This window comes from Falco punctatus (genome assembly GCF_963210335.1).
Source record: "Falco punctatus genome assembly, chromosome: 6".
In the NCBI taxonomy this organism is placed as follows: Eukaryota; Metazoa; Chordata; class Aves; order Falconiformes; family Falconidae; genus Falco; species Falco punctatus.
Window position 1 is genome coordinate 34,452,952 of NC_137585.1, and position 20,276 is coordinate 34,473,227.

General features: G+C 44.2%; 1 protein-coding gene and 1 long non-coding RNA gene across 4 annotated transcripts; one reads left to right on the forward strand and one right to left on the reverse strand.

The window, feature by feature from the left end:
- Positions 1-3,831: 3,831 nt before the first annotated feature.
- On the forward strand, positions 3,832-7,277 carry LOC308066081. The gene is made up of 5 exons (XR_013929017.1): positions 3,832-4,986; positions 5,545-5,693; positions 6,155-6,252; positions 6,703-6,848; positions 6,952-7,277. It is a non-coding gene; the product is annotated as an uncharacterized lncRNA (long non-coding RNA).
- Positions 7,278-7,415: 138 nt separating this feature from the next.
- Positions 7,416-20,207, reverse strand: CIMIP4 (ciliary microtubule inner protein 4). Of its 3 annotated transcripts, XM_080392951.1 has the most exons (6): positions 19,642-20,207; positions 17,357-17,432; positions 15,658-15,836; positions 15,427-15,574; positions 14,085-14,195; positions 7,416-13,878 (listed from the first exon to the last, which is right to left on the reverse strand). In XM_080392951.1, exons 1-6 carry the CDS (start codon positions 19,660-19,662, stop codon positions 13,793-13,795), a joined length of 621 nt encoding a protein of 206 aa, XP_080249077.1. In that variant the 5' UTR covers positions 19,663-20,207; the 3' UTR covers positions 7,416-13,792. The 3 variants fall into 3 exon arrangements, with proteins under 3 accessions (XP_080249077.1, XP_080249075.1, XP_080249076.1); XM_080392949.1 differs by lacking the exon at positions 15,658-15,836 and having other exon boundaries at positions 16,067-20,207; XM_080392950.1 differs by lacking the exons at positions 7,416-13,878; positions 15,658-15,836 and having other exon boundaries at positions 13,916-14,195; positions 16,067-20,207.
- Positions 20,208-20,276: the final 69 nt, after the last annotated feature.

Consider the following 20,276-nt stretch of genomic DNA (forward strand, 5'->3'; position numbering starts at 1 on the left):
GTAGGAGTGGTAAGAAATGGAAGGAGATGTTTCTTTTTGGAGCAGTTCATGATTCACTGGAACAGTGAGTGTACTTTGTATGGATCAGATGGGTGATCAACACAGATAACTAACTCCTTCTCATAACTTAGGGGCTATTCTTACTCTCATTGTGAAGGAAGGAAGTGGAAAATCCTATCATTAGTTCTAAACAGCAAGCTTTGTCCTTGTCCTCTGGTGAAGAGGCAGAACGTTTTCCCATTAACAAATTACCTTCATACGAAGCTACTCTGAGAGATCATGTCAGTGTTGATGAAAAGGCAGTTTGGGGCTAACAGAAGGCCCAAGACTTTTCCAGCTAACCACATGAGTTTTGATTTCAGCTACAACTGGTGACAAAGAAGGAAAAATAGTGGCTGTCAAACCATATTTAACAATATGGTGATAGGTGCTTTATATATCTATATCTATATATATCTATCTACATATATGCATTTGAGGAAGAACAGCCAGTGGTGCAGAGAGTTGTTGCCTGACATAAGATCATGCTTGTTGCAAAGGTTTGAAGATGAGAGAGCTCATCAGTCTTCTTCTGACTCCATGCTTGGTTTTGGGAGTTGGAACTATTCAAGGTGAGTTTCAGACTATTTGCCTCTCTTTTTTTCCTCCTTTCTTTTCTGTTATTGTACCTTTTCTTTTAGCCTGATATTTCTCCATCCTCCCTTTATTTTATTCTTTCATCTCAGTGACAGAAAGAGGAGACGTGAGACACACGTAGTTACCAGACCTATGCCAAACAGGCACTGCCAAACAGGGCTTCCTGCTTCTTTTTCCCCCAGTTTTATACACTGAGCACGATGCCATATAGTATGGAATATCCCTTTGGTCAGTTGGTCACCTACAATGACTGAAACAACCTTGTCTTTGCATCATATTTCACTTTATGGACCTGAAAGTGACTTGGCTTGGGCACAGGTGTTTCTTGCAGAATTAGGCATCAGCTGCCTTAGGGTTTCTAAGAATGGCAAAATGATTCCTCACCATCTCTTGACTGCTGTTTCTGAAAAGAAGAACTATCAAGCAAGCTGATCCTACATCAGTAGTTCTCATCATAGCAGAGACAACTCCAGCCCCTGTTCTTGGAGTTTGAAATCTCAGGGAAGGGTGGCAGGTTAAAAATGACCCTTCCTCAACACAGAGACTGCTCCTCCTTGCACAGAGCTTTTTCACAAAAGAAAAAGGAAAACCAGGTTCTCTGCAAATCCACCTATGAGGTATGTTTGTTAACTGACAGAGGGACACAACTTTTTCAGCTGCTAGATTTCTGAAACAAGTTATCCTTGTCTGGAAGCTTTCTCCTTTCTGTGTCTTTAATGTCACCATAGCTAAGCAGAGTAGTGGGTGCCCCTCACTTTTGCATGTGACTTCCTAGGGGCATGACTCTTGCTAAGGCAAGTGGACTTGTTCAGTGGGCACGTGAATGTATTCACCACCACAACAACCCACAAAGGCAAAACTAAATGTCCTGCTTAATGAGGCATCTGGTTTTTTCCTTGAAACTATAAATCATTCATATCTTGCACTTACTGCCTTTCTACTGAGACATCTCTTGACTGCTAGAAGAGCAGTGAATTGGTGAAAGCATTTGTTTGGCTTTTTAAAAATCTATAATTATGTTCTTAGAAGTTGTTTTTCTACATGCCTCCCAGAATCTTTCTGTTGTTAAGGAGTACAAAAGTCAGCACTACACTGCCTAGGTCCTGGGGTCCTCCCGTTCAGCTTGGACCCTTGTTTATTGCAAAACTTTGCAGAGATTTACCAGGACTCAGAATTATGCTGATCCTAGGACTCTGATGCTGATGTGAGTGGACAGCTAAATAAATGCCTATTCAGCACTGCCTAGCTGGTCTTGGTACTCTCATTTCCCACTACTGGGAATATCAAAAGGTCATTCATAGGAGACAGGTTTCTCACTGGGGACAGCTGCTCCTTTAGGCTTTCTGTGTTGTACTTACACTTGCTTTACCAGCTTTCCATCTGTTTCAGAGTTCCATGGACCATCAGGCCTCTGCAGTTCAGGAAGAGAAACAGAGGGACAATAACAAGTTTTAGATCATAGTTCACTGTACCAGAATGGCTGTGATTCCTGTCTGGGGATGAGTGAGGAACAGAGAGGAGAAGATGTATTTGAGGTTTAAGCCAATGTGATGAGGCCCTTTTGCTTCAAAGGCATGAAGTCCAATGAGGCTTAAAATCACCAAGCTTAACTCTTTGAACTTATCTTTTGAATCAGAATATTTCTCGAAAGTTAATTTTACCTATTACAAAACAATTCCAGCTTTTCTTCACAGGCTGTAGGCCAGAATCTCCCTTTCCTTGCATGTCATTTTGATGTGCAAACAAGCAGAGTGATAAAGTTGAGGCTTTCTCAGTCCTAAGACTCATGATAAAATTCTGATAAATGGCAAAATAATGATGATCCAGCCTACACTAAGAGCAGCAGCTGCTGTTGGAGACTTCTTGCTTTCAGGCTCTCCTATGAAGAGCCAAATTTTATTTGTGAAATCCACATAGTATGAGCTGAACTACACCAGGGATATTCCCAGCAGATCTCATCACCCAGCTTCTCACTTCTCTGTCTTCTCCAATACAGTAGCAGAGCTTGTGTTCATTTTACTATTTCCCACTATCTCCTTCATCCACATCCATCTTCTGATTATTTCCTCTTTTCAGAGAGCATCCGAATGCAGACCCTACAGTGTTATAATGACTATGTATCTCCTACAACTTGCACATGGATGAAATATTCAAAGGCTCATAAATTTATTAACGTGACTCTAACAACTACTGTGAAAACTAAAAGCCTGGCTGGTGTTCTGTGAAGGGTCTAAAGGGGTTTGGCTGCTGAACATAAGAGATGGAGCCAAGCAACAGGACAGCAACTGGGCTTGCAGCCAGCATAGAGTACAGCTTGCAAACACCAGCGTTATGTCCAGACTAAGCAGAAAGTTGGATCTGTACAGAATGAGGAAGAACAGGACGCAGGGCATGCTTGTTTTCATTATCTTTTCAATCACTTTCCCCTGCTTTTGCTGTGAAAGCACACACACACAAATGTGACAGGACACGTTAATTGTTGGACCTGAGTGGAGAAGGATGTGTTGCACTAGCTGCAGCAGTGATAGCTACTATTCAGAATGGCAAAGACAACTGCTGCTTCTTCATGCTGGTAAAAGCATAGCTATGGTGAAATAATTTCTGCAAAACAAACTGTGAGAAAACAGAAGTTGGTGGGTTTCCTCTCAGAGATACTAGGCTACATCTTGCACTATCTTTTTGTTGCTTCTGCTTCCTTTCAGAAGAAAACAGAACAGTCAAACTGCAGAGTATGAAGGAGAGGAAGGGACAGAGAAGGAGGAAGAGAGAGGAAGAAGAAAATAATAGAAGCAGGAAATGAAGTGGGAAACAGCAAAGAGATTGGAGGGAGAGAAAAAAACATATGAAAATAGGAAGAAGTTATCTTGGTTTTATTTTTCAGAAAGAGCTGTAGGATTCATTCATGAGTTAACCTGACAGCTGTTGAAATCAAAGGAGAAGGTGCTCCTTACAATCCCTATAGTACTGAATCACATACCAAATGTTAGCAGTTTGTCACAGCTAGAGTCCCGATCAGTTTTCCTCGCACAGGGCACCAATTGTTACAGCACAAGCAAAACTAGCAAGCTGCAACAAGGCTTTACTGCAGGTCACATTCTATGGTCCAGGCTGTTTCTCCATCCTCCAGAGGCCAGACCACACTGCTTCTTGTCTCTGCTAAGTCCAGACCCCCAACCCCAACCCCTCAGAGCTATTTAACCATGTAGCAGGAATGAACTACAGCTGCACATCATCCATGTCAACCAACCCACTGCCGTCGTAGCTAGGCCACAGCTGCATATTATCAATGTTAATCAACACACTGCCTTCATTCCTCTACAGCAGTTTGCTGTGGATTGAAGTCTACAAACCACAGAAGTGTTCCTGTGACACAAAGGACTGCACAGCATCTGCATGGAATTATTTTTTTTTTAAGAGGACTGCAGTTCCACAGTCCTCACAAAACTTCTGTCCCAACTCTTAGTTGTTTCTTTGGTTTGCCTTTTTTGACTTCTCTAGTGTAAGTACAGCATAACAGACATACGTACACATGTACACTGCCAACCCTACTGTTATGGAAGTGGCAAACTTTGCTTGCTGAGGGAAGGTGAGCTAGAAGCTGAGGGTGACAGCAAGGCATTGACCTCATTGGCAATGGTGTAATCCCACAGTAACAAGAAAAGCAGAACAGTGAGAGTGACCAGGATCAGGACCCATCCAGATCACCAAGGAAGTCCCTGTTCACTTGGCAGATTTAAGGTCAAGCTAGGAAGTCAGTTCCATGGATCACAATCAGCAACGTGTATCACCAGGCACAGACATGGCAGCATCATAGCAGAGGCAAGGACCAAAGGCAGGAGCCTAAAACTAAAAGCAGCTTCTGAGCGAAGGTGGGGAGGCCCCAAGTCAGGCTGATTCTGGCTTAGACAGCCTTGAGCATGGGTAACCAAACCCCTTGCAGGGGGTGTGTGAGAGAGGTTGTGCTCAGGGCCCAGATACCTACCAGTCAAAGACAGTTACGGTGAGTGCATCTTCCTTTGAGAAAAGAAACAGAAAATAAAGCAGATGTGCTTGGTATTAGAGAACTTATTCATGTCATTTAATGAAATACAGGAGTATACTGACATAACGCAGTGGTAAACTGATTTAGAAACAGAATAAAATAGCATGTAGGGAGGATTTTACAAACCATTCTTTGGGCCATCTAGCAACACCCTATTCAGATAGTCATGCTTTTTTTCCAGGAACAAAGAAATGACCTGCAGGTCCCACAAAGCTGGAAACCACGCTCACTGCCAGAACTTCATGATGCACTGGATCCATGCACATGATCAAGAAAACTACAACTTCAGATTTGACTTCACACTGCAGGTAAAGCTAAATCTCTACTTGTTTCAGAATGGTGGAGACAAACCACTAAGTCTTGTCTCTATTTTTGAGTATTTGTTTCTTAGATTAGTGTATTGAATATCTAGGGTCAGCCCCAAAACCTGAAGCATAAGTAAGAATGAAGTTAAATGGCTTTAAGGACATACTACCACATTCAAAACCTGCATTGAGTCCACCTTCAGTGACTACAATAGAAAAAAATGGGGTAGACCTGCCAGCTAACTAGTGCCTTAATTGGGATTGGGTGAAGACATCAAAAAAACCTTCTGTTTCAGCAACATGCTCTGCATGCATTACAGCATATTCTTTCACAAAGCTGCTATAAAGCTGCACAACATCACCACTTTCTCTACTTTCACCTTCTGTTCATCCTAGGCCTTGTAGAGTTTGCACTTTGTGGTCAAAAACCCCATGGGTTATTTGTAACAAGTCAGGAAAATTGTTAAATATCCAGATTCTTTCAGTCAGAGAACATCACCTAGGAATTTTCTTCCCCTGTCCTCACTATCTCATCTCCTGGGCTGTGCCTTCACCTTTCAGTTCAGACCCTCCCACCTCAAAACCTCTCAGTCAGCTTGACGAGATCAGGAGGCTTCTTGTTGACCTGGAGAGCAGCTGATGGAATCCAAGGGCTGGGAAAGGCACTGGACTATGAAGTCACTTACAAGCGGGAGTGGGAGTCCTGGGAGGTAAGAGCGGAGGGGCTGAGCTGCCCTGGTTTGGTTGTGCAAATGAATGTGTAAAGCCTGTGGTAAAGGTTGTGCAAATGAACGGCCTTTCCCTTCTCGGGCGCCATGAGGAGGTGCAACAAATGTTGTTTTGGGTGAGGCAGAAGTAGGTCTCTTTCTGTTTGCAAGTGACTTGCCCAGTAAATACCATTTGTGCGAAATGGAATGCAAAGATTTATTCTTCAATGAAGAGAAAGCGCTGCGCTTGGGTTTTGAGTTGGAATTGATTTTGCCCTGAATCCCTCCCAAATGGAATTGAATCACGTTCTCACGGGAGCCTGTGGGAAAAGGGCAAAATAGATTTGAAGCTGCTTCCCCTTCCAGGAGGATACACTTATTTTGGAATAAAATGTTTAAGTGTGCATATTCCAAACTCCCCAGTTTCCTCCCTCCCTGCTCTCCCTCCTTTCCCCCAACAACAGAAGGCTGCCTCGCTCTTGCTCTCCACCACCACGTGTTGCCATCAACACCAGTGGAGCACATGTGGGTTTGTGCAGCGGCCCTTGGAGCACCGGCTGAGGTAGGACTCTTCTGCTGAGTGAGGTGCTCCAGGTGAAACATCTCCATCTGCGTGTATCTGCAGGTACTGGTGCTGCTTTGCCCAAAGCACAGCTGGGAGAACTCCTGCAGTGGGTGAAAATATCAGGTGGTAGCTCCAAGAGAGCTGAAAATCTCTGGAAGTGTGTTGGAGCGGTAGAGATGTTTCAAATATTGCTGTAGTGCTTGTCTGTACACAGGGAGTGCCGTCAATATTAATGGATATGGATTTTCTGTTACTTAATGGTCTAGTGGTTTATCGTATTTGACTAGAAAATGGAGATGCAGAGAATTAAAAAGTGTTAAAAAGCTGAGACTTCTTACATTGCATAAAACAATGTTGTTTTCATTCCCTGGAAGCTATCCACGGTGGTGGAAGGGAGTGCTGGGCCAGTGTGTTGATAAGTGCTCTGAGACATTCCGTGTGTTCCAGTCAAGGTGCTGCCGCCTACAAATGTGTCAGTAACAGTGACGGAGAACGGGGAGTACGAACTGAGGTGGATAAAACACACGTTGCGATATGGCTTCATAAAACAGAGATACGAAGTTGAGTACTGGAAAAGCAACCAATATGACAAGGTGACTCTAAGAAAGTGCAGCGGTCCTGGATTTCTCTTTGCTGGGCAAATGGGAGAGATGGTTCCTCTCACCTTCATCGTTTGTGCTTCTTTCTTCTCCCCAGGCTCCCCAGAAGTTAATTATCAGCAATGATGAACCTCCCTTCATCCTCACCCTGCAGATGCTGGCATCATCTACAGCATATAGGGGGAAAATGCGTGCAAGGGTGAATACGCCTCTGGATTATAAGGGGCCTTGGAGTGAATGGAGTGAGGAGTTCACCTGGGAGACTGAGAATGGTACTTTTCATGCAGGCTCCTTCTGTAGGGTTTTGCGGACTGTTAATGGCTGAAATGCCTCTGTAGAAAGATACGTTCTCTAGCTGGGTTGAAGTTAGGTCCAGCCACGAGCTAGCTGGGGTCACCTAACAAGGTAGCTGTCCCACCCGCACCCTTGCAGCACAGCAGCAATGCTCGTGAAGATCAAAAAGGATCTCAACTTGTTCTGGCTAGAGAATGAAGGTTGAAATGTGAAGAGGAGCAAGGACAAAGGAGGGAAAAGATGATTGAAAATGTTAGAGTAAACCAAGGGTGTATGAAGCTGCCAGGAATACTTGAAGATTGGCATTTTTTTAACCTGCATCAATCTATTAAAGATTGCCTGTAGCAATGTTTCTACTGTGTCTATGTAGGGAAACAGCATGGCCCTAAAAATAAGAACCGCAAGGTTGTTTGGATAAAAGTTATTTAGGAAAGATTACTTCTAAAATACAGGTTGATAAAGTGGTAAAACTAATTATACAATGGAATGTCTGGAAGCTCATTCTTGTCCTAAGCATCTATCAGTGTTCTTGTGCCCATGGCTCCTGGTTCTTCCTGGCTTTAACGTGATCTCTCTTTTCTCAGAAGTGTTACAATCTCTATTTTCTCTCTTCAGGAAGCTGTCAGACCGTGGCCGGGCAACCAGGTAGGATTCACTGGGCAGAACACTTCTGAGGAGGTGGAGCAGTTAGCTGCTTTCATGTGCTGGATGGGTCAGCAAGCAGCCCACTCCCTACTCTTCTCTTGAAAGATTCCTTACTAACCACGGGGTAAGAGCAGGCTGTGAATGGATATCACCCATTGCGATGGGGAGGAAAAAAGCATTTTCACCTGTGTATCTCCTAAATCTGTGTATATCTTCCAAGCATCTATGGAAATCATAATTAATCGCTGCAGCTGCAGATCTTGACTTTACCGGCTGGAAATCTGACGATAGAAACCTGCTTCCTTTCTTCCTCTGTATTTCCTTTGGAAATAGGTTTGAATAAAAGGCATTGGCCTAACCGGGTGGAAATCTTGTTGGCTGAATTCCTCCCAGCCCACCTGAACACAATCTCCTTCTCATGAACATACACATACTCCCTTACCTCTCCATCCGCTGGAAGTTACATACTCCTGCTCCTTGAAGCAAAGTCCGACTTTGAAAACAGAATGAGAACAAAGAAGAGCTGCAGTGGTCCTGGCCAGAGTGCAGCTGATCAGAAATAGCTCCAAACTGTCCATACAACCTCAAATTTGTGTCAGGTCTTCAAAGACAGAGTGAGCAGGTGACCATAGTGTTCTGTTAGGAAACTATCCTAGGTTGCAGACCAGATGAGAAGGCTGACACAAATTAAATTGACTCTTGGGTTTCATGATAATTACCTGCCTCTTAGAGAGAGGATCAGCTCTAATATACACTTTTGTAAGACATGTGAAGGAAAGATGTTTGATACTTCTTTGAAATCTTTGTTTTCTCCCTTTGTCTAGCTTCACATTCAGTGCTTATAAGAGACAGGCGCTCTTTGAAGACCTAACTGCAAAATATCATTGAAAGCTCAAGAGCTGCACAAATGCTGATGCTAGCAGTCATGTTGCCTGAGTCTATACTGCTAAATAAATTAGGGCCAAGCTGTAGTAGCAAGCACTGCCTTGTAACTGCTTGCACTGCTTTGTTGTCCGCACTGTCCCTTCCACGGTTTGGCCTGTGCCAACTAGTGCTCTCCAAAATAACAACCTGGCACAGTTTGGGAGATAGCACAGGGTAGCAACCATTCCCAGTGGGCAGCATGGACATGACTGTACCAGATTAGGCTGTGTCCAGGATGGGGAGTGATATAGCAGCTTGGTGGGCACCTGGCAGCTAGACAAGCTCAACCCCCCACACCAAGTAAATAAGTTTTGGAGATCCACTAAAACGATCAGATAGTCTGCACATGTTGATGGATCCATCGGTGGCAAGCAAGACAATGCACAGAACATTGAGGTCATTCAGATCTTTGGACTACTAAAGAAAGCTGTTGTGGAAAGGAAAGAAGCCGGCTTTGAGATTCAGAAAAGCCTGCTGTAGTTGTAGGGGTCTTAGATAACCAAGACAAAAATTTGAAAAATGACACCATTATAATCCCATTTTCTTTCTACAAAGGCTACCTCTCCTCTCCAGCCTCTAGTCCAACATGGCAAAAGACCTCAAGCAACCCTTCCCCTTTCTTAGTTACATTAATGTATTTGGTAAAAGGGACAGGCCATAATTCCCATGTACCTGCATTTAGATAGATTTGCTTCGCATTCCCCTGATAGGTATGATTGGCAGAGTAAGAAGCCAGATTTAGCTAGGGCTCCTTTCTAAAAATAGGTAATCAATTTCAGTTCAAGCCTCTGAGGTTATAGGAAAAGAGAATTATTTTTTCTTGGGCACTTAATGAGCTTGGATAATCCGTTTTTCTGCTCAAGAGCAATGAATCCAATGGTTTAAAAGAAAAGGAATTGTATTAAAAGGGATAAAATGGCAACTCAGATAAACACTGGTAGGTCTGTTGATGAAAATCGGCCATAGAACTTGAAAGCTTCTTGGTAATGGAGCCCATGCCAGTTTTGCCCAGAGCTGAGGGAGGCCATTGCCCATCTGTAAGGAGATGTTGTTCTGAAACCTCTCCTGCTGTTTCCAAGTGCATGATCCCAGCTCTGATATGGGGTCGCTGTTCTTGGCAGCTCCAGCCCACGAAGCCTTGGTGCTGTTGGAGGGGAGTCTGTGACAAACACAACCCAAAGGGAGCCCTGGGGAACATGCCATTTGGGTTTTGGTTTGGTTTTTAGTTTTTTTACTTTCTTGCTCCAGGGCTCTTTTGCTCTATCGCTGTCAAGGGGAACACACCACAGGTAATTCCTACCCCTCAGAACACTATTCTCTCTTGATGGATAAGGGTTTTAAATACCTTTAAACTTAAGACACAATTGTATTTCAACCCTAGTGCCCAAGAGTGAAATCCACTGGTCAGTTCACTTGTTCCCTCTTTGTTGTGATCTCTAGCTACTCCAAGCAGGCTGGAATTCTCTTTTATCCCATTACAGGCAGGATACTGCAAGTACTCCATTATTTTAGGAGCACTGGACTTACTTCAGGATAAATGTAGCTCTCAATTTAAGTTTTATTTCAGTGTAAGCTTTACAGCATAAAGGATTGAATTTAACAGCAGGCTGAAGACTCTGGAAAAGGTTCTTGCAGTGACTACCTCCTGTTCTTGCAGTTGTTACTATTTCTATTTCTTTAATGAACCATTCAAAATCATTTGTAGTGGTGATACCAAAGGTTGGAATCATTCAGGACAGCATGAGATGACAGGCAGAAGTCAGAGGGTTAAATGAAAAGAAAAAAAAAAAGAAAAGATTGGCTAGAGAACAGGAAATCTTTAGTAAAACTGATATCCTGCAAAATGATCTGTGCCTCAACTGCAGGGATGTGTAAGCCTCAGCTGGGAAATACCCTTTACTGCAAGGATAACCAGAAGGTATGAGGAGAGTGCTGCAGAAGCTTGGATGTAATTGGTCTCTTCTACTTCAAAATGCTAATGATTATCTTTATTTCAAGTGCATTGACTGTTTATAGATGACTGAAACAGTCCTTACACAGCTATTTCGGTGAACGGTTTAGCTAAACCAAAGAACCCATTTTTTTTCCAAGTTCTGTCCTGTCAGATAAAAACATTGGCTCAGAGCTGCCACCCAATGACCAGACCTTGTAAAAAAACTTAAATACAGGCTACCTGTCTTGCACAGTGCTGAGTTCTGTGAGACAATACAGTGGAGGCAAATGATTTCTCACTGCGTGAAAAAGGCAGTGAAAGGCCATTTCCCCCTCCACTCCCTTTCCACTCCTCTTCCTCAACATCTGCATACCCCATCACTCATTGCCTTGCCTGCAACAAGATCCCTTGCTTAGAAAATTTAATTTGTTAACCTGTTAAACTTTGCTTTTCTTTTCTCTATTGATTTTTCTGCTGGTTTTTCAAGTTGAGTCAGTTCAGAGGTGGGCAGGGAAGTGTCAGCACCAGCACAAAACAAGCAAGAAGGAATGAACTGCTGAGACCAGAGGAATGGGTAGAAGGGAGGTTTCAGCTGCAGCAAGTGTTTCTTTCAGCCCTGTTCTTGTCTAACTGCATCTGACATGCTACGAAGATTCCAAAGCTGGCTTTAAATACGCATGTTTGGATACCCAAAGCACTGTAGCCAACAGAGGGCCATGCAGGGTAATGCTCCTTGCCAAGGTGCTGGCTAGCCCGTTCAGCACGCAGAGAGTTCAGGTATTGATTCTTCCCAGGAGCTTCACTGCCTCACTGAAAGCTATCACCTCAGTGATCTCCGCAGCTTTCTGTGTGTCACCTATCAGAAAGTCTTTGTCCCTGGCTGAGCTGTAACATTTGGCAAAGCAAAGAAGATGAAGGGGGATTGCCACATGTATGTTCATTTAGCATCAAACAGCTGTCACCCACTTGAGTGCATTAGACAATGCCAACTGTTTTGTACCACTGAAGTGCTTATAAAAATATTTTGATTTGTAAAAAGTGTACAAAGTGACTCTGCTCCACTGCAGGAGGCAAACAACACAGTTTGTGGCAAAGTGTAGTGATGCACCAACAAGCCCTTTCAGTCTGTTTCCCTTCTGATGTAGCCTCTTAATAAGCCTTTCATGGATAGCAAAGGGCATTTGCTGCAAGCTGTACCATAATCCTGCAGTCTGCCTGCCCTAATGTCTATTAGAAATAGACCTGTAAATCTGTGTGCTGATTCAGCCCACATTATGTTTTGTGTATTAGCTAACTGTGCCCTGAACTGCTCGCTTTCAGAATGCCAAACAATGTCAGTAGATTTCTGTTCAGTTCTATGTTTTCTGGACTAGGAGCTGCTGCAGTCTCTGAAGACAGCATTTATTATGTACTTGGAGTCATGCTGGTCATCACTGCTGGATGCAACACTGGGAACAGGGTGTTCCTACAGAGCTGTGCTGTTCAGCTGAAGCTAGAGTGATGTGTGGTCAGGCAGGAGCCACTTGGTGCTGATGTACAAGGAAAACCCACAGGGAAGATTCTACGAGCTGCCATTTGGCCGGTCTCATTAATCTGAATGACTTGGACATGTGCCCAGAAACATCCGAATTCCAAACAGTTAATTATTGGTGGTGGAAAATGATTGTCATTAGTTACATTTTAACTTCCTTCACTATTTTATGAAGTCAGCATATTGTTATCTAATCCCCAGCTGATGAAGAGTGAAGTAACAACCCTAATTCTGCCCCAAAACAGTTCATATAAGGGAGCAGGCAATAATCTTTTAAAATACTGAAAGCTTGGGAACAGACAGGAAAGATCAGGGCACCACCATTCCCAGACATGTACTTTGTGATTGCTGCTCCAAACTGCTGTGCTTTGGAGATGGAAGGCTGGATCCTGCAATAAGGCCCATTAAATACTGTAAGAAAAACACATCAGGAAGCCCTGAAGACCCTACGTGTCTTGCATCATTCAAGCCCTTGGGTGGTCCTTGCTTACTGTCCAGGTACAGTTCCTGAACTTCAGATTGTGCAGACTGTGTGCTGGAAGCACATGCTTCTCTCTGAAAGACATTTACTTAGCTTTGACCAAGGGAAAGGGCTTATGAGAGCTTTGGTAAGGGTCCATTCACATTGTGGGGCGATTTGCAAATTGGAGAAGTCCTGGGGCTTCTTGTAGCTTTCCTATTCCCTTTAGGTGGGATAAGCTGTGTTTTTTTGCATTGGCTTGGCCTACAAATAGTGCGGGCTTTAGTGAATACCCTGATGCCTCCTCAGGTGAGGTTCCATTTGTTTTTGCCCATTCGTGCCGCTCCCTGCCAGTGTAAGAGCTTTGCCTGAAATCCTCCATGTGGCAGATTAAACAACAAAACTAGAGTGGTGGGCAGAGAACCCTCCTTTCCTACCCCATGTGGACATCTGGTACCAATCATACAGAGTTGTGCCCAGGTTATTGCGTGGATGCTGGTTTGTGCCTTTCTCACAAGAGTCCCTGAATTCACCTTGGAAACACCAATAGGGAGCTGGTCCTGTGCTTGGTGTGTCTAGCTGCTATCCATACACAGCTCTGAAGCTTCCATGTGTGGGAGTTTCACAGCCTTCAGTGTGGGGAGAGAGAGGCAGCATTCAGGTCCTTGGGCAAGCCTGGTTCATTCCCAGTGCATCCTCTGTACTTCTCTCTGGACTGCTGGGGCAGCTGTCAAAGTACTGTGAACCTTCTGGCAAACATGAGTTTGCACACACACACGCACCTGCACACCTCCTTCCACCTCCCACCATCACCCTTTTACACTGCTCACAGGTCCTGCTCCACCTTACGGGCTTAGCAGATGAATTTCTATACGGCCTCCTTTCACCAGCACATCCCTCTGTGAGGGTGTGTGCCTCACACACTGATCAGCCCCGCCTTACAGTGACCAAGAAAGGGATTTGTTTTGCATTCACATTCAGATTTATCTTGCATTACTCTCCCCAAAGACACCCTAACTGAGAGGGGAAGAGAGCAATGGCAACACAGACAACTAGCAAGCAATGGGTTCGTGCTTTAGGTGGAGGTTTACTAGATGGCTGAGGAAAAAGATCTCTTGCTGAATGCACTCCAATCCTCAACCTCCATCTTCTTAGGCTTGCCTTTTTTTCTTCCCGTATTTGTCCTCCAATGTTTTCTGCATGTTAAGATTTAGGGCATTTTTCTGATGCCATTTTCCTGTAAAGGCAAATCGTAGTACAGTTACAGCCTCTGTTCTAATGCTATCATCCGTCAAGGATTCTTCCAGCTGTAGAGCTCCTCTCTTGTGAAAATGGCATTTTCTAGTCCCCCTGCACCTTTGCCCAAACCCATCCATTGTCCTTGGCAGAAGCAGCACCCATCTCAGGAAGTCAGCGATCTATTTTTCCTGGCAGAAGCCACACCTAGCTCATCAGTCCTCCTTCCGTGCCAATTCTTGGGATCCCTGATTGCCTTCTGAATTATATCAGGGGTGTAGGAATCTTTCATCAAGCTTCGGCTCTCCAGTGGGCCACCTACAAGGAACAGCAAATAAGGAACTGTACACAGAAACCACCCTATTGCAGTCCTTGAACTGAGCAGGGGAGCAACACCAGCAGTTCCAAGTTCTCAAGAAAAGGCATGTGTTGACTGCAATACCTCTGATCAGGTGTGTGGCTAGGTGCTAGCTTCAGAATGTCCCGGGGGGAGTTTGTCAATTTACCAGCTTTTCATCCTCAAGTATGGGACACAACACAGAGGGTGCCACAAAGTATCATTTTTATCCGTATCCCAGTGCCCTTTCTTTAGACAAGTGCCACTTACCTCCTGTTGAACCCACTCATTCATTTGAGTAACTTCCTATTCAACAGCACAGCTCCATGAAAAGCACCATCTTACCACTCCAGGCCTTCCTGAGCTTTTTTTCTGCCTTAATATGTAACAAATAGCTCCCAACTGTGACTTCTTTTATCCCCTCTTGACTTTTAGCCATTTGAGGGGGCTTTATTTTAATCTCTTATCCTTTCCTCATCATCTTCCTTTTTATTGTACTCTTTCTTTGATAATAATGATTTTGAGCTCCCTGGGGAAAGATGTTCTTCCTTTCTGTGCGACTGCACAAACCCAGGACAATGCAGTTTTCAATATCCCACAAGGTCTCGTAATGGAATGTACTGTATAAGGGAAGTGAATGTCTCATGCTGGTACATGAGAAACTGGAATCGGAGACAATTATTCTGGAGTATCTTGGACATGATGGTAACAAGAATGAGATGAATGCTTAATTCCCAATATGTGTTTAGTTGGAGGGATGCCTGGGGACCTTGGAAACAGAGCTTTGGTGAAGACATTTCAGAGCCCCACATCTCTAAAGGTCTTGAAATAATGTCAATATTGGAATCAGAGGTAACTTGGGACTGGAGATGACAGGGGACATTGAATGGCAAATAGTGCCCATTTGGACATCTCTGAACATGGAGAACAGTGGTCATGATCCACCTTCATTTTTCACACCTTGAAAAAAAAAAAGGGTGAAAGATGAGAGAAGAGAGGGCTAGAATATATAGAAAGGGAGGCTCTAGCTTTCATTTCCTCAAGCACTGCAGCCTGGAAAAGCAGTGACTAAGGACAGAAGGGATAAGAGGAGAAAGTAAGGGTCACCAACAGTCAGATCTCTACCCAAAGTAGTGTGGCTGACCTGAGCCCTGGCAAAGTGTAGACAGAAACAGCTTTGAAGGTCAGGCATATCTAAGTGTGTCCCCTCACCTTGGAAAATATTTGACCTCAGGTTAAAACCCAGCTGGTTGTAATCAGCAGACGACGTAGAGTTCAAGGAGTTTTTTAGCATTTCAGTACGCTCACTGATTCTCTTCTGTCCCATGATCAATGCTGCCTTGCACAGAGCTCCCTGTTCCTGAAAACACGAAGAACAAGGAACCACTGTCAGTCTACACTCTTCAAGTGTAGCAAACTCCTGGCATCTCCACCCCTGCATACCCGGGTCTGTCCTCGAGTCTCCCTCAGTGGCTTCTGTAGGCACTGAAACTGCATGGGACAAGTAGGACTGGTAAAAAGCAGGGGAATTAGAAAGGCATGGTGGTGTTGGGCCCTGGACTGGGTCCTGGTACCACACTGTTTTGCCTTGCTGGGTTGGGACTCTGTATGGCTGCAGCAACCTTATAAATGAAAGGGGGATGGAAAAACAAAATTAAAAAAGACATGAGACAGGCTGTCTGCAGAATGTGTCACTACCCTGTAGTGTGAAGCCCAAACCCATCCCTTTACATGTCTTCTAGAAAACTGCTTTAACATACTGCTAATATCCCACCTGCTCAGCACCCTGCTACACCATAAAACCAGCCTTCAACCTGCCACAAAGGACACATGAAATAGCTTCCTCCAATACCTCTTCATTGCTGGTAAGTTCAGCTGCACTGGCAAATTTATATTTGTTATTAGCACGGATTAAACTGCTTCTGTTTTCCAGGAGCTTCCATTCTGCTTTCATATCTGGCTTTAATGATGCTAAGGACTCTTTGGCACTTAATCTGCTGCAGATCTTCTTGGCTGTGATGGTCTTCTGGGAAGATCCAGGCCCTCTAGACCTCAGTGTTTGCTGCTGGCCTGCTACTGGTTCTTTGGCATTTGAGACAGATTTGGTGTCTTTTGCTTCCCTCTGCCTGGACATTGCAGACAGGTGGTAAGTGCTGTTCCTCTCTCTTGGCTTATGCCCCACTATTAGGTCTTCAGTGGCAGAACTATCTTCTCTTTTGTCTTCAAGGCTTCTTGAATGAGCACTCTGTATGGGGGGAGTTTTGGCCTGCAGACTCTGTTTGCTCCCTTTTTCAGTCTGAATGCACTTTGCAAAAGGAGATGCCTGGGATTTAACAGATGTGGAATTCTGTGCTGTTCCCTGAGCCACTGGGCCCTTGGAGATCTTCCAGGAGGCTCTGCTGGAGCTCCTTTGGGACATTCTCTCTCTGCTGGGACCTAAACTTTCTGGAAGATGCTCCTTTTTCCCTTTCTCAGGTTCCACTTAAAGACAAAAACATTAACTCGGTGAATTTGATCTTGTTTTAATGACAGATGGTGCCATAAATGGAGCTCGAAACAACTGGACGTGTCATGGTGTCATTGTCAGACAAAACCAGAAACATTAAAGATCCCAAACAGGGAGAGAAAAGAGAAAAAACCCAACAACGTAGCAGCATTATACCAATCTTCCTGCTGAACCAGGTGAAGGTTCCTGAGGAGTCTTAAATGCTCTTGAGAGATGAACATTCACAGAATTGTGGAAGTAAAAATCTTGTGGTCAAACATGCACACAAAGGTCTGTGTTTTTTTATGTGTAAAGGCCACTCCAAGACATGATCACTCTCATGAACACGAACACGCTCTTATAGTCTCTGTGGCTCATCGGTATTTGCTGATGAGTTTACAGCACATCAGTGGCTTACTGTCCTTGTGCAACAAGACAGTGAGACAAATCCACCAGTGAAGGAAGACACACTTGGGGCAAGTGGATTTTAACCCATCAGCCTGGATCAACAGGATCCCTGTTTGAGTAGTTTTCACCCACAGAGGTACATGTAAATCTGAATGGCATGAAGAGAGGGAGGGAATGAAACACAGCCTCACAAGCTGTACTGCAAAGCAAGCTCTGAAGGAGCGAGAGCTTCTCTGCCATCTTGCTTACCCAAACTACTGTTGGCCAGAAAAAAGTCACTTTCTGCCACATCAGGTGCAGGGGAAGTTGGAACTTCTAGCACACCCTTGGAACAGAAACAAAGGCTGTGTCAGGCTCAGAGACAGGAAGGAAAGGGACAGTGGTCCTGCTTATCTTTAGATGACCTAGGTTATTCTCACACAAATGTATTATACACCATCCTAGATCAAGATAGAGCTGTCCCTGCCTGCCTGCACGGTTGTTCCTACAACCCACAATCCTCTCAGGTTAAACAAGCACAGAAGTCCTGCAGGATTTCACATTAACAACTCATGGGACAGCCTGCCTAGGACACGGCCAACCAGTGCTTCTGGGGAATACTGAGCTGCTAAAGTTTTCGCATGCAGTTGTGCAGATAGAAGCCAAAATGGAAATAAACTTAGTGAAAATGTGGTATTTTTTTTTATTCTATAGCACCCAGAGTTGTCAGATCTGTCATGTACTGTACAATTACAACAGTTCCTTCTCTTAGTGTATCAAAGGCCACAAAAAATGGGGAGAGGAGGTGATAAATATAAAATGCCTGTGCAATGCTGTCTGTGCAAAGGAAGAGAGACAGGGTTTCTTCCCTGATTCTGGCACAGACCATCCTGTTTGTTTGCTAGTCCTGCTGATGTGATTGATCCAACTCCCAGCCTTTGCAAACTGCCTCCTGCAATAGGAGGAAGCTCATGCCTTTCCTGCAGAGGGAATGTCTGTGAAACCCTCAGTCATGTCCTGCTGATGGTCTGTTTCTCATCTCAGCAGGATCCTAGAGGCTTAGCCCATGTGCAGCCTGTGACAGGTTACAACTGAAGCCATGGCCCACAGCGGTGAATATGGTAATTGTGAGCCTGCTGGCACTAGCATCAGTACAAATGGGATCTGGATCAGGTAGGGATATATGGCTGCATTTGTCAAATTAGCTCATGACATGACATATATGCTTACCTTCTGCTCCTGAGCTAGTTATTGGAATGAAGACACCACGTGTAGGAAGCCTACCAGTTCAAAGTCAACTCACCAGGGCTGACTTGAACCAGCAGCTTCTGTTTTATACTATGCCAGTACTTTGCAGCAGCACGTCTAGTACAACATTGGGATCTTGAAGCTGAAGTTACTGTATCAATCAGACTCCAGGAATCAGTGCTGTGCGCTCTGCAAATGTATTGAGACAGAACCTCTCCCACAAAAAGAACAGGGCGGCCACAAGAGATGACGAGAGGAAGCTAGTCCTGACTCACAGGGCACAAGCTGCTTCTTTTCTGTATCGCTTTTCATTCTTTTTAAAGAAGAGCCAAACATTTACACATGAACAAACTGCAGGAATCTGTGTTGCTAAATAAACTCCTGTGTTACCTCCCACCTCCTACTTAAAACAAAACCATGTCTGTTATTATTACTATATTCAGCGGAAAGAACTTTCCAGTCTGTTGTGTAAAAGTTCCTCCTCTCCTATTTCTTCCAAAGAAACAGAATTTCTGTGTAATGAGGCAATGTGCTCATTTCCCAAATCCCATTCATTGATAACTTTCATTTCCCCAGTTCCTCCTGGACAAAATGAGACTGAAGACTATTACACTGAAGCCAACTATTACTATTCTAGTTTGTAACTGTATATGATGTTATTATTATTCCTTATTTTCATTTTACTTTTAAGCCTGAAGGTCCAAAGCCAAAGCACCACTCTGAGACTCTTACACCTTGATGCCAAGAAAGACTTTAAGCCCTTCTACCATCCTCCTGGATAACAGAAGACACAGAACTATGCCTACTTATTCCTCTGCTAGGCCAATTCTGTGAGGGACAACAGATGACATACCAGAGAAGACATATTTTGATCAAAGAGCTAAAAATGATTAAACTTGATCTTTCTTTCTGAATTAAAAATGTCCCAAAAATGTACATTTAGCATACCTAACACTCTGGCTTTCCTGACATGCAGCCGTCGAGGAAAGATGGAACTGTCTTTCCCAGGCAGAATATTAACCTCCTCAGGCAGGTGTAGGAATTGGTACACCATTCTCACCAGCCACCAGATGTGGTCAAGAATGGTCTCATATGCCTGCCTCCAAAATACAGCCAGGCCTCCAAAATACAAGATTTTGGTGACCTTCCAGACCTGAGAAACCCCACAGGCATTAAACTGACATTGGATCTTTTTTGGTTTTGGTGCGTTTTTTTTGGTTTTGGGGTTTTTTTTTGTCTTTTTGTTTTAAAAAAAAGATCCAGAATTTAACAAGAGGCAAAGCCTCTTCTATAACTACCTCTCTCACCTGGTCCATGATCCCTGACATGGTGCCACAGTGGTTAGTACAAAGCAGGCAGGTCTGGCTGAAGTCCAGCTATGGAGGTAGAATGAAGGCTGAGAGCAGATATGGTTGCTAGGGAACATCCCTCCCTTTATGAGCAGTGGTCTCCATGGGAACCAGAAGAAACATGGCCGAGATCAGGGTCATCCTTACTGATTGAAAAAACAAATAAGGAGGAGAGTAAAAGGCTCGTATCTCATCAATCACCTGTGCCCAGAAGTTCTCATCACATACACAGGATTTCTTGGAGACTCATTAACACAGTTGTGATAATCAACAAGACTGTATTGCAGCAGAACTGGATCTCCTGTCACCCCTGAATGTTTCACATGAACTCACTGACCCCCATCAGAGAGGAGGGGGAAGATGCCCCCATTTTCCACACTGGAAAAGGGGAGACGGTGGGCAGGCAAAAGGTCTTAAGTTGAGTCAATGACAGAACCACAGCTTGGCCCTCCTGTGTTCAGCACCCAGTGCTGTAATTTAGCCCCAGGCTTTTCATCCATTCTGCTCTGCCAGGGACCTGAGCTCTCACCAGGTCACTGGAATTTCTGCAAGTCTCGAGGGAAGACCACAACTCTCCTTCATGTTGCAAAGCT

Coding starts and splice junctions, on each gene's coding strand:
- CIMIP4 (XM_080392949.1), bottom strand. CDS start 16,633: ATGTCCCAAAGGAGCTCCAGCAGAGCCTCCTGGAAGATCTCCAAGGGC. Junction 15,575..16,066: donor AACTTACCAGCAATGAAGAG/GTATTGGAGGAA, acceptor TCGTGTTTTCAG/GAACAGGGAGCTCTGTGCAA. Junction 13,879..14,084: donor AAGGAGGACTGATGAGCTAG/GTGTGGCTTCTG, acceptor TTGCCTTTACAG/GAAAATGGCATCAGAAAAAT.